This window comes from Scyliorhinus torazame, chromosome 3 (assembly GCF_047496885.1).
Source record: "Scyliorhinus torazame isolate Kashiwa2021f chromosome 3, sScyTor2.1, whole genome shotgun sequence".
NCBI lineage: Eukaryota > Metazoa > Chordata > Chondrichthyes > Carcharhiniformes > Scyliorhinidae > Scyliorhinus > Scyliorhinus torazame.
Window position 1 is genome coordinate 303,521,499 of NC_092709.1, and position 14,020 is coordinate 303,535,518.

The 14,020-nt window shown below is 55.4% G+C and overlaps 1 protein-coding gene across 1 annotated transcript in view; it reads left to right on the top strand.

Moving 5' to 3' along the window:
* Nucleotides 1–5,383, top strand: part of loxhd1a (lipoxygenase homology PLAT domains 1a) — a 332,608-nt gene extending 327,225 nt beyond the window's left edge. The window contains exons 45-47 of the mRNA XM_072497474.1: nucleotides 863–1,001; nucleotides 1,929–2,090; nucleotides 2,772–5,383. Coding sequence (XP_072353575.1) covers nucleotides 863–1,001; nucleotides 1,929–2,090; nucleotides 2,772–3,252 — 782 coding nt within the window. The 3' untranslated portion in view covers nucleotides 3,253–5,383. The remainder of the gene's footprint in view (nucleotides 1–862; nucleotides 1,002–1,928; nucleotides 2,091–2,771) is intronic.
* The last annotated feature ends 8,637 nt before the right edge of the window (nucleotides 5,384–14,020 follow it).

The window sequence follows — 14,020 nt, forward strand, 5'->3', positions numbered from 1 at the left end:
ACCCTATTCCAGCATGGAGTCAACACCCTGAAGGAAGGGTTGGGAAAGGATGGGAGAGAACAATCGCAAGTCGGGATAATGAACAGATCATAAAGATGTCCAATGTGACAGCACCCACCAGAAACCCAACTGAGGATGCCCAAATTCATTTTAGACTGAAGAAGCACCGACCCTATTGGTCTGCACTGAATCCAATCCAAAACAATAAGGGAAACACTGTAAAGGGTGGATTGGTCCATACATTGATGCAATGGAATTCTTTGTCGTGCGAAATGTCTTGATTCCTCAGAATTTTATAGAAAGGGATTGATTAGAAAATTATCCCTTTCTGTGCAAATTAATAATCGTAGCAAATCATTCTGCAACTTGTTGACTGCCATTGGACTAGAGGAAACGGGTGATGTACTCCTGTTATGCATTGTCTTTTCAGTTCTAGAACTGTGGTTTCTATGGAGGTATCATACTATCGGCTACACTGCGGATACAGCTTTCATTCGAATTGAAAACACAAGGGATGAGATTCTCTGGTTCCCCAGTGTGTTTCTCAATGGCACAATGTTCCTGGTGACAAGATTCTATCTTCCTCCCGCTTGACAATGGGATTTCCCATTGTAACCACCCGATGCTCGGGAACTCCACAGGCGTGGGTGCACTGCCGGCAGGAAAAGTTAATCACAACGACCAGAGAATTCCGGCCAAGGAATTCTCCTGTAACTTCCCAGCCCAGCAGAACTGCTTCACAGCTAATAATGCAAGCAAGTGCAGTGTTGGAGAACTCACAGGCTGGCTGGCTGCTGAAGAGGGACGTTCCCTCATTTAGTGAACATTACCCATCAGATCATTTTCTCCTTCCCACACATAGGCTATGAAATCCTCACAGAGACCGGCGATAGGGACGATGCAGAGACGAAGGAAAATGTCTGGGTTATGTTTGAAGGGAAGAAAGGAAAATCCAAAGAGTTCGTACTGGAAAACTCCTCCAAGAAAAAAAGGTTCTTGAGGTAGGTTTACCAATACCTTAAGGCAATAATAATTACCGTGGGGTTTTACTTGAGAGATAATATGTATAGCCCACAGCATAGGAGACAACCAGGGCTGAAAACAACCGGAGAAAAGAGAAGACAAATTTGGAAGCTAACGTCTAAGTGACAGAAGGCTGGAATTTTAAAGAGCTGTTAATTGTGATGGTGGAGGGCAGCATGGTGGCACAGTGGATAGCATTGCTGCTTCACAGCGCCAAGGTCCCAGATTTGATCCCAGCTTTGGGACACCGTCCATGTGGAATTTGCACATTCTCCCCGTGTTTGCGTGGGTTTCACCCCCACAACCCAAAGATATGGAGGATAGGTGGATTGGCCATGCTAAATTGCCCCTTAGTTGGAAAAAATGAATTGGGTACTCTAAATATATTTTTTTAATTGTGAAGGTGGGCAAACAGGGAGATTTGAGAAACCTCCCAGTGTTGAAGTCCTGGGAAAAGATGTTGGAGTTGGAGATCACACAGGAAGTGGCGTTATAGGGAGAAGGATAAGAATGGGATACCACAGAATTGTTGTGTGTGCCGAAGGAGGCCATTTGGCCCATTGTGTCTGCATCGTGTCTCCAAATGAGCCTTGTGACTTAGTCTCTTTTCCCCCAACCCCTGCACATTGATTACTTGAATAGAAACACAAATGCCCTCTCGAATGCCTCAATTGAACCTGCCTCCACACTTCCAGGTGGAGCATTCCAAACCTGAGTGTGTGAAAAATGTTTTTCGCACATCACATTTGCTCCTTTTGCAAATGATTTAATGGAGCTTAGTAAGAACAAGAAGAAAACGTTCAATTTTTTTTTAAATGACTCGAATGGTAACTCTGGCTCTTTTCCAATGAAACACTTTAGAATTGATTGATTGTATTAAGCAGTTGCATTTCCTTTATGTTTAGAGGGGCGAAGGACAAATTTGAATTTTCTTCAAAGAACGTCGGTGATATAGCAACAATCTGCGTCGGTCACTGCCCACGAGATGGAAGGAAATTTACCTCAAAGAATGCTGTGGAATGGCATGTTAAGGAGATTATTGTTACAGAAAAGGAGCTTGGTAACAAGTAAGTATTATCCAATTATGGAGTAGGACAACAAATCTAAACGCTGACCGCTGCACCACGGTTTTAACTAAGTTACAGTCTTGTCCGAGCAGTCCTGGAAACTGGACGCACTGGGACAGACACGACTCACTGTTCCTTCCTGTAATGATCCAAATTGCAATTGAGTTGTAGAGTCTCAAAGTTGGTGCAAAACTGACCACAGCAGATTGCTTGCAAGGGATCATGGGGTTGAAATTGTTCCCTAAAGGAGTCCATGGTGTGATTCTCTATTTAAACGTTTCGATGTGAGACTGGGCCGAGTCCTTGTAGGCGCAATCCACTTTCTTCAGCCGCCGCTTGCACCATTTTTCCAGGGTTTCTGCTGAAGTTAAGGCAGGTTTTGAACAACCGCCTTGGGAATTGCATCCTGAAAGGGGATCTGATGTGGAGGCTCCTTTTCCAGAAGGGTTCATGTGGCTGATATTTCAGCAGGGTGGTTGGAGAGTGCAACTCCTTCTTTATTGTTAGGAAGAGACCCTGCTGGTGAGGCCGTCATCATAAACCAGAATCACTTTCTCCATCGGTAAGACCTCTTGACGGTGATTGGCTGATTGTGAGAGGGGGTTCTGTGTTATGGTAATGCCAGCCCTGGGTCACTGTGAAGCCGTGTAAACAGTGCATGCTTTTTTTTTTATTTTGCAGGTACATTTTCCAATGTAATGCTAAAATAAAGCTGAGCCAGAAAAGAGATGAGTTCAAAGCCTTTGAGTGCACAAAGATCATGGAGAGCTTTGCCAGCAAAGTACGCAGTTTAGTGCCTGTCAAATATGAGATTATCGTTATTACTGGAGATGTGAAAGGTGCTGGAACCGATGCCAATGTGTCCATCACTATTTATGGAACTAATGGTGACTCAGGCAGCCACAGGCTGAAGCATAAATTCCGGAATCTGTTTGAGCGTGGCAACACAGACCGGTTCATCCTCGAAATGTTGGATCTGGGAGAGTTGAACAAGGTGAAAATTGAGCATGACAACAGCAACTCAAATGCTGGCTGGATGCTGGAGCGCGTCGAGATCACCAACACCGCGACTGGCGTGACCACCATCTTCCCGTGCGGCAAGTGGCTGGACAGGAAAAAAGGCGATGGGCAGATATTTAGAGAATTGTTCCCAAAATATTAACTCGTGTCAAGAGCATTCTCCCCTTTCCAATGCTCCCCCCCCCCCAACCTTCCTACAAAGGTGCTGATTCTTGCTGTGACATGCTTCGTGGTATCTTTTCACACATGACCTTTGAGAAAGTGCCAGCAGACTATGTAACACGGTGGGCATTAGAGCTGAGCCCAAACTCCTACTTGCCCATTGTCACAATTGTGACCCAAATATGGAAAGCTGATATTGTACACATGATAACCGTGACAGGAGTTTGCCATCTCAGAGGGAATGTGCATTATCGTGTCAAATGATGGAAACCAATCCTGTTATTTAGCTTGATATGGGTGGGTAAGGTGCGAGGGGGTTTCTTAATTTCTGTATGTGATAGGTCAATGATCCTTGATTAAGCCAGACACATAGGTGTTTCCACATGACCAGGCAATCTGAGAGCAACAGCCTTATCTCTCCTTCATTGATTTTATCCGTCAGCGATTTATAGTCTGCCATTTCTCAGGGTCTCTGCTGTCCTCAGCTCACTGCAGATCATGCTGTTTATATTGCTGATTGCAGCTGACAGCGAGTTGAATCCCAAGGTTGCGGTCCACTGACTTCTCATCCAGAAAATTGGATTTTGTTTCCAACGTGAAATCTTTTCAAAATGTGGAGAAAGAAAATAACCTTGTACACCGAGGTTTCCCTCATCCAAGTCGTCCTCCAAAAAAATCCAATCTACTTTCTTACTCCTTTTTCACCATCAGCTCCAACAGATCCAACAGCCACCTCCAGGAATCGGGGGGCATTCAAACATCGAGGTCGTCCCATAAAACATCTACTCTGTCGATACGCGGCTATGTCAGTTACCCTCATGGTTAATTTAAGCATGTGCTTTTTCTTCATGACTCCCCATCCCTAGCCCCCGATTACCTCACCTTACTCCCCGATCGCCTCCCCAAACCCACTATATGACCTCTGCCCGCATGTAGCAGAGGGTCAGAGGGTAATGTTGAGCGCGGGCACCTGTCCCTCAATAGGATGGGGAGGGAGGAAGTCTTAGGGAAACATGGTTGTCCGGGTCTATCGTCAGTGTGCCTCCGAGGAAATCAGGGAAGCTACAAAGAAAAGTAAAATTCCAGCCTTTTCTATGATTTATCTGTAAGTGCTGGTCATGCATCGTAATTTTGCCAATTAATGCTTTGTGTTGCAACTAGGGGTGAGGTGGGCAGAAAGCCAATCAAAACTGGTCCTGAGTCATGTGGGTCCAGGATCCAATAGAATGTTTCTGACATTAGAGTGAAGAGATGTGGGCAGTGTCTTCACTACGAAATGGTTCACTTGCAATTAGTTTACAGACAATACAAAAAGAATTGCCTCAGAAACCAAATGGTGTTGACAAACATTGAAAGGGTGGCACCTCAACAGTGCACTTGGCTGGAATTGAAAATACAGCAGGGAAAATAGAAACTGTGTTTTCTATTAGAGAGCAAACACCCACAATGAAAATAATTAACAAACGTAACAATGGAACATTATCACTGACACATAAGGGTGGGATGTTCCTCACTGCAGCCTGAGTAAAGTGCATTGCCTGGGAAGAGAGGAAAAACAAACGGGGAGGATCTCAAGCTCCCGAGTGAGGCCGCACCAAATTGTTGTCCATTAATTGAAATGTCAGGAATCTCCGATGGGCTTTGCTGCAGGTTTGTGATTCAAACCAGTTTGATTTTCCTGTCTGCATGCCACCCGTGCAACACTTCAAACCAAAGGTGCAAATATGCCACGTACATCACCCAGCCTATATTAAAGTCGCAGAACTACACGGAGCTGTGTGAAAGCTGAAGGGAAGGTTGGGGCCACAGCGAACATGATTGAATGGACTGCTCCTTTAAGAATAGCAACCAACCAGCAAAACATTTCAACCATCTTGGGTTAGGTTCAGTTTAGTACTGATCACCAGTTACTTATTCACTCAAGGTTAAGAAGTCTGTTCTACCCTAGTTCTACATACAGCATCATCAGATCAGTGCTGCAGACTCATCCGCTGTCTAGATTGGCATAGTAAGAGGAAGAAGTTTATTGTGCAGGTTGCAGAAAAACAAAAATATGTCTTACCTTTGATATTCCATAATAAAGACAACTTTAAGTTGTTGTTTTTTAATAACTGTTGTTTGCTTATATTACTGCTTTCCTTTATGTTTGGCTATTTTTTCCCTGCCCTTATGCAAAGGCTGAAATCAAACTTTCTGCTCATTCTTGCTCTCTCTCACCTACATCAAGAACTCATTGGCAATAGTACTCAGGATAATCAAAGGAGGGAGCGGTTACGTTTTTACAGGTATAGAGAACAGCAGTTCCCAAACTGTGGGCTGCAACTCCAATTGGGGAAACAGCAACAGTGACTGGGGTCACAAACTGCCTCTTCTCTGAGACTGTGGCCCATACCCAGAACTGAGGCCCAAGCAGTGGGAGACCCTGCTTGTCTCTCGGGTTTCTCTCTCCGAGCCCTGGGATCCTGACCATGGCCAAATCACTGAGTCTCAAAGCCAGGCCCTGATCTTGAATCTACGGTGTCACTGCTGAACTGCAGTCTGTCTGAGCCCAACCCCATCACACAGGAGAATGACCTGGGCTCTAACACAACAACCTCAAGAACCTGCATGCCCAATGCTTCTTGGCCAAGGTCCATGGGCTGGATTGACTCAGATGAAATAGTGGACTGGTGAGTACATAAAATAATAATTTTCCAAAATACTTGAAAAACATAGATTTTCATATTTATATAATCTAGTACATGTTGACCAATTATATGCAAATACAATAAGTATATACCAAATGTTACTGTGCAGATTGATTGCTGTTTTCATTTTGTTGACGTCTTGGGTGATGTTAACTTTCAAGTGTTAAGATTGGGTTGTATTGGAAAATAGAAATTCTGACATAGACTATCATTTCCAACACAAGAAAACATTGAACAAAAAGGTTATTATGGGCAGAAATTCTCTGGCTGTTGTGATTCTTTGTTCCCACCGGCAGCACAACCCCACAGGTTTCCCGGCGACGTGGGGAGGCCTCAATGGGGAATCCCATCGACAAGCGGCAGGACAGAGAATTCCCGCCACCAGCAAACGGCATGCTCCTGAGAAACACGCAGCTGGGGGAACCAGAGAACCCCACCCCATGATCGGTGAAGTCTTTTTTCCCCAGACTAGGTGCATCGTGTCCAAAGTTTATCTCACCTATCTAGTTGCCTGAGGAAAGGTTCTGCAAATAATACTTTAAAATCCACAAAAGTTCAGACAACTTTGAAAATTTATAACTCATTTCCCAACGATTACGTGGGAAAAAATTATTCAGTGACAGCAATTTACCACAAAAGGGCAATTAAATGATTGATCAGTTCAGCTGTTCTGGCATGAAAACAGGGAGTGCTGGAAACACTCAGCAGAACTGGCAACATCTGTGGAGAGAGGAACAGAGGCCAAAAGGATTTCTCCGAAATCCCGGCCACATGTTGACGCCGGTGTCAAAACCGGCGCAAGCGACGCCGGCGTCAATGGGCCTAGTTATTCTCCCCGTCCTCGGGGGCTAGAACAGCGTCGGAGTGCTATGCGCTTCTCCGGCGCCGAAAGCCGGCTCACCGCGGCCACCGTGGGTCCGCGCACGCGCACCACGGCTGGCGCAGGTCCGCGCATGCACGCCACGGCCTTCTCCGCGCTGCCCGCGGGCAACAAGGTGGAGCCCTACAGGAATTAGCGTGCCCACTGATTGGTGCCCCCGATCGCGGGCCTGGTCACCGTGGAGGCCCCTCCAGAGTAGGTCCCCCCCACCCCCCACCCCACCAGGATGGCCCCGCAGCCAGAATGCCGAGGTGCCGCCGGGTAGGACCATACGCAAATGACGCCGGTGGGACTCGGCGTAACCCGGAGGGCACTCAGTCCATCGAGCGTGCAGAATCGCAGCGGGGGCCGCTTTCAATGGCCCCCGACCAGCGCCGCGGCGACCGCGCTGGCGCGATTGGCACCGATTCTCCGGTCGCCGAAGAATCAGTGGCCCAGCTTCGGAGCGGCGTGGCTGAATTCGCACACGCCCCGGCAATTCTCCGACCCGACGCAGGCTCGGAGAATCCCGGCCAACATTTCAGGTCAATGACCAGTGCTGGCTGACATGAAGTATTCACTCTGTTTCTCTCTCCACAGCTGCTGGCTGACCTGCTGAATATTTACAGCACTTCCTGTTTTTATTGCAGATTTTCAGCATCTGCAGTGCTTTGCTTGGTGTGAGTCTTTCATTTTGGGGCTTTGTTGGGGTTGGAATGTTGAACGGAGTTCCAGGAAAATTTCCTGCTCTTCCTGAAATAACAACACAGGATTTCCAGATCCAATTAAACATGAGAGTGGCGTCTCCATTTATGATCCTTAGGACAACACCTCCAAATTGCAGCATTCTCTCAGTTTTGTCCTGGGGTACCAGCCTGGATGACTAACCATGGGTGAGATTCTCCGACCCCCCACCGGGTCAGGGAATTGCCGTGGGCCGTCGTGAATCCCGCCGCCCGCCGAATTCTCCGAAGGGAGAAAGGTCGGCGGGGTGTCAATGGCACCGCACGCCTCGGAGAATGGCACGGGTGGGCGCAAGGCAATGAACTTCGGGGCTGCCGATATTCTCCCGTCCGGATGGGCCGAAGTCCCGCCGACGTGATCACGGGTCACGTCGGCGTAAATCAAACCACCTATTAATTGGCGTCAACCAGTGCTCAAGGTTTACGCCGACCAGCGTGGAGGTGGGTGACGGCCTGGGGGGTTGGCCGCTGGAGAGGCGATGGCGTGGCCGCAGTCTGTATGTGTGGGGGAGAGGTGTGTGTAGCGTTGTGTGTGTGTGTGTGTGTGTGCGGCGGGGGGGGGGGGGGCGTGGTTAGAGTGGGCTGGGCTCCGGGGGAGTGCCGGGAAGGGGGTGAGTGCCGGGGACGGGAGGATGACTGCCAGGGAGGGGGACGGGGGGTCCGTGCCGGGGAGGGGGACGGGGGGGTGGGGCCCGTGCCGGGGAGGGGGACGGGGGGGGGGGTCATTGCCGGGGAGGGGGACGGTGGGGGGTCCGTGCCGGGGAGGGGGACGGGGGTGGTCCATGCCGGGGAAGGGGACGGGGGTCGGGGTCCTTGCCGGGGAGGGGGACGGGGGGGGTCTGTGCCGGGGAGGGGGACGGGGGGGTCCGTGCCGGGGAGGGGGACGGGGGGGGTCCGTGACGGGGAGGGGGACGGGGGGGGGTCCGTGCCGGGGAGGGGGACGGGGGGGGGTCCATGCCGGGGAGGGGGGCCGTGCCGGGGGGTGGGGTCCGTGCCGGGGAGGGGGACGGGGTCCTTGCCGGGGAGGGGGACGGGGGGGGTCTGTGCCGGGGAGGGGGACGGGGGGGGGTCCGTGCCGGGGAGGGGGACGGGGGTGGGGTCCGTGCCGGGGAGGGGGACGGGGGGGGGTCCGTGCCGGGGAGGGGGATGGGGGGGGGGTCCGTGCCGGGGAGGGGGACGGGGGGGGGGTCCGTGCCGGGGAGGGGGGGGGTGGGGTCCGTGCCGGGGAGGGGGACGGGGTGGGAGCCGTGCCGGGGAGGGGGGCGGGGGGGTCCGTGCCGGGGAGGGGGACGGGGGGAGCCGTGCCGGGGGGTGGGGGTCCGTGCCGGGGAGGGGGACAGGGGGGGGTCCATGCCGGGGAGGGGGATGGGGGGGACGGGGTCCGTGCCGGGGTGGGGGGGTGCGAGGGCAAGTGAGCTGGTCCACCTGGCCAGGTGCCAGCCTCCAACAGCCGGACCCATGCGGTCCATGCCACCTGGCTGGGGGGGGGGAGGAGGGGGTATGGGCAATGATGACATGTCGGCGTCGTCGCCCCCCCCCACCCCCGCACAGGCCGTCATGTTTTCCGGTCAGCCAGCGATGTTGGCCGCCGTGGCGGCAGCCGCTAATGTCCATGTTGCCCTGGATGAGGAGGAGGAGGAGGAGCGTGCCAGAGAGGCGGCGCAGGCTGCCGCAGAGGGGCAGGCGGCAGCCGCCCAGGCTGGAGGGACACCTGACTGACAGGACGAGGAGGGGGAGGAGGACGTCGCGGCCCCACGGCAACGGAGGCACCCGAGGGCGCCCCGTGTGTACCGGCCCCGGCTGTCATACCAGGACCTCACGGACCGGGAATGCAGGAGGAGACTCCGGATGAGGCGGGAAACTGTGGCACACATCTGCCACCTGCTGGCGCACCTGTCACCGCGTGGCACTGGTGGGGGACACCCTTTCCCCGTGTCCGTCAAGGTTACGGTGGCCCTGAACATTTATGCAACGGGGTCATTCCAGGCACCGAGTGGGGACCTGTCCGGCATATCGCAGACATCGGTGCATCCGGGCAGTGACAGATGCCCTATATGCCATGGCGCACCGCTACATCCGCTTCCCTGTGGACCGGGCCAGCCAAGATGCCCGGGCCGTGGGCTTCTCTGCCGTGGCCGGGTTCCCCATGGTCCAGGGCGCGATTGATGGGATGCACGTCGCCGTGCGGCCTCCTGCAGATAACAGGGCCATGTTCACCAATAGGAAGGGGACCTATTCGATGAACATACAGGTGGTCTGCGACCATCGCATGATGATCCTGCACGTCTGCGCCCGTTACCCGGACAGTGTACATGACTCATACGTGTTGTCGCAGTCATACATCCCCGGCATGTACGAGGGACGCCATCCCCGGCTGAGGGGCTGGTTGCTGGGCGACAGGGGCTACCCATTGCGATCGTGGCTGATGACGCCTATACGGAGGCCACGCAATGAGGCGGAGAACCGCTACAATGATGCCCATGTAGCGACAAGGGGAGTGATAGAGAGGTGCTTTGGCGTGCTGAAGATGCATTTCAGGTGCCTGGACCTCTCTGGGGGCGCCCTCCGATATCGGTCAGATAGGGTCGGCCGCATCATTGTGGTGTGCTGCGTCCTGCACAATATAGCCCAGCAGAGGGGCGATGTGCCGCAGGCAGAGGAGGGCGGAGTGGAGGAGCAGCAGGAAGAGGCGCAGTCCTCCCCAGATGAGGGGGATGGGGGCAATGGTCAGGGCAGATGGGCTAGACACGGGCGGGTGGCTGTCCACCATTACCGGCTGGCCCAGCGGGCACGGGGCAGGCTGATAGCCACCCGCTTCACTGACTAGATGGGCATGGGAATCAGGTAGTATGGCCACAGACCGCACACCATGGCAACACCCGACCACCCACACCCCCCACCCACCCAGCACCTTCACCCCCCTCCCCAACCCCACCCACCCCACCCGCATGCACACACCCCCCCCATTGCCGATCCACCTGCGGCACAACGGCCGGGCTCACACAGTTGCGGGTGGACGCGTGTCTATTGCAGGCCATGGAGGATGATGACAACCCGCCCTGCGATGAGCTCCTGGCTCCACATCGTTGGACTATGTCTGACCCATGGCCACAGTACCACCATCCACCCGGACCATCCCTGCATGCGGCTGTGACACTGCAGCGCACGGTCCCGTCCTCTGCCCGGGGGGATGTTGATGGCGGCCCAGGGGGAAGGGAGCAGACTCACCTGGGGCTGAGGTAAGACCACCCCTCACGCACACACTTGCGCTCAACGTACATGACACCCCCGCACGCTTTGGACAGAGCACAAAGGCAGCTTCTGTAGGTGTAACATTGACTTTAATAATGAAAGGAGTTCATGCACGTGCCCTAGCCCCTAAAACTCATCTGTGCCCTGCACCCGTGCCAACTTACTCAGTGTCTAATTGTTTGGCCTTATGGGCCCTTTGACTACGTCTACGTGGTTCCCCAGATGGTACAGCAGAACTGGAGGTGGACTCCTGTGATTCCTGCCCTCTGACACGGGATCCCTTTGGCGGCCGTTTCCTGGGGTGTCCTGGCCTAGATGGGCCAGGCTGCGGCCCGGGCGACTGGGATGGCGAGCTGCCAGCCACCCCTGCCCGTTGCCCACCCGATGCACCTGGGACGGAAGGGGGGGAGCCCGAGGTGTTGAGGTGTTCTGGGACCTCCCCTACAATGGGACCCGGAACAGGCCCCAGCACCTCCTCCTCCCTCGGGGTGCCCGATGGCCCCCAGGCCTCTACATGGGTGGGGGATGCGAATGGACTGGCCATCCGACGCCCCCCCGACATCTGGCGCTGCCAGTCCTGGAGGCCCGTGCTGGTATCGACAAGGGTCTGCAGGTTTGCAGCCATGGAGCAAACCCTGTCTGTGACTGTGCGACGCCAGCTCGCACATGGCCAATGGCGCCGATGCCCTCAGCAATGGCCTTCTGAGACTGGGCCATGGCCTGCTGAGACTGGGCCATGGCCTGCAGAGACTGTGCCACGGAGTTGAGCCCCTCTGCCATCTGGCGCTGGCACTGGCTCATGGCCCCCTGTGAGAGGGCAGCCATGTCCTGGGCCACAGACGCCGCCTGCACGGAAAGCCCCAGGCCTCGCAAACCGTTCCTCATGTCTGACACCGTCGCACCCATTGCCTCCACCGCAGACGCCACCCGTGCGGTGTCGTCCTGGGTGGCACGCATGACCGGCACTACTGCCAGCTCCTGGACGCGGGTGGACTCCTCCACCTGCGACTGCAGCCGCCGCAAGCTGGCCGTCACCCTCTTCGCTCGTCTCCGGGTCGGTGGTTGCATCGGACCTATGGGTGGGTGTGGTAACTCCAGGAACCCGGGATCCATCTGGGCGGCAGATGTTCGCTTGGGCTGGGCTGCCCTCCGACCACCCGGCCCCTCTGCTGCTCCTACCTCCACCTGCTGTACCGGGACGGCTGTGTTGTGCGCACCAGTGAGTGTACCAGACGCCTCATCACTAAAGTGCCCAACCGAGGTGAGCGTCTCTGCGATGGTGGAGGGTGTTGGTGACAGCAGTGGCGTTGTGTCATGCGCATCGTCCGACTCTGAGTCCATGGCACTTTGGGGTGGGGGTTCGTCTCCGCCCATCCAATCTGTGTCACTGTCCTGTATTTCAGTTTCCTGAGTAGGGGTGTCCTGGGTTGTGGTTTCGTGGCTCGGCTGTGACGGGGGCCTGTGGCTGCCCCTCTCGTCGCTGGGTGGCACACGCCTGCGTCGCCGCACCCGCATGAGACTGGGGCGCAGTCTCCCTGTTGCTCCAGGTCTCTCCGTCTCCCGTGGTCTCCGAGGGGCATCGTGCGGGCATCGCATGCCAGAGGGTCCGGGTCTCTCCGTCTCCCGTGGTCTCCGAGGGGCATCGTGCGGGCGTCGCATGCCAGAGGGTCCGGGTTTCTCCGTCTCCCGTGGTCTCCGAGGGGCATCGTGCGGGCGGTCTGCATCTGCGGGGATGGGTGCCTCGACGTTTGCTCCTGTGATACACAATGAAGCATGCATGGTTAGACACGCAGGCAGTGATCAGGTGATATGGGGAGGGGGGATATGGGGGAGGGGGGAGATGGGGGAGGGGGGATATGGGGACGGGCTGTTGGTGGCTCACTTGCTGGTGGGCCCCCGACCTCTGCATCAGCAATCTCCCGGTCCTCAGGTCCGCCAGCCAGTTCCAGGGCCCTTTCCTCGTGTTCGGTCAGTGGCCTCTCATCAGCTGGGCCTCCTCCAGTCCTCACATGCTCCCTGGTGTTGTGTGCGCGCTTCTCCTGTGGGGGGTGGTGGCAGGGTTAAAAGGCAACAGTGTTAGACAGGTATATGAATGCACGCCATCGGTTGCGCGTGCATTGCAGAGGTTAAGGTTAGGGCTGGATTCACTTGGGGAAATGGGGGAAGGCGGATATGGGGGAGGGGGGATATGGGGGAGGGGGGATATGGGGGATATGGGGGAGGGGGGATATGGGGGAGGGGGGATATGGGGGAGGGGGGATATGGGGGAGGGGGATATCGGGGAGGGGGGATATGGGGAGGGGGTTATGGGGAGGGGGATATGGGGTATATGGGGGAGGGGGTATATGGGGGAGGGGGGATATGGGGAAGGGGGGACATGGGGAGGGGGGACATGGGGGATATGGGCGAGGGAGGATATGGGGGATATGGGGAGGGGGGATATGGGGGATATGGGGAGGGAGGTTATGGAGGAGGGGGGATATGGGGGAGGGGGGATATGGGGGAGGGGGGATATGGATATCGGGCAGGGAGGGTGGGGACTCACCCTGGCTGCCCTGACGAGGTCGTTCACCTTCTTGTGGCACTGGGTGCCTGTCCGTGGTGTCAGGGCCACAGCGCTGACGGCCTCTGCCACCTCCCTCCACAGACGCCGGCTGTGGCGTGGGGCGACTCTGCGGCCATGTCCGGGATACAGGGCCTCCCTCCTCTGCTCCACTGCGTCCAGGAGCGCCTCAATGTCGCGGGACTGGAACCTCGGGGCTGAGCGGCGGGTGGCCATCCGGTCGGGTCTTCTGGTCGAGTGGGGGAGCACCGCGTCTTTTGAGCCGTCACGCCGTGCGGCGTGTATGACGCCGCACGGCGTGAGCCAGCGCGGATAGCGTCACGTCGCTGCTAGCCCATTCCGGGCCGGAGACTTAGCGACGTTTGGGGCGGCGTGATGCAGGTGGGATTTGTGCCGTTTTTGGCGCCGGTCGGCGGACATCGCGCCGATAACGGAGAATTCCGCCCCAGGAGTGAGAGTTTTACCTATAGAACCAATCAGATAGTAGTAAGTATATAAACTCCAGAATACTCCGAGGCAGCATGGTGGCACAGTGGTTAGCTATGCTGCCTCACAGGGCTGGGTTCCCCATGAACATTTGAGACCTTGAGTGACTGTGTGGAGTTTACACGTTCTCCCCGTGTGTGCGTGGGTTTCTCCCGGTG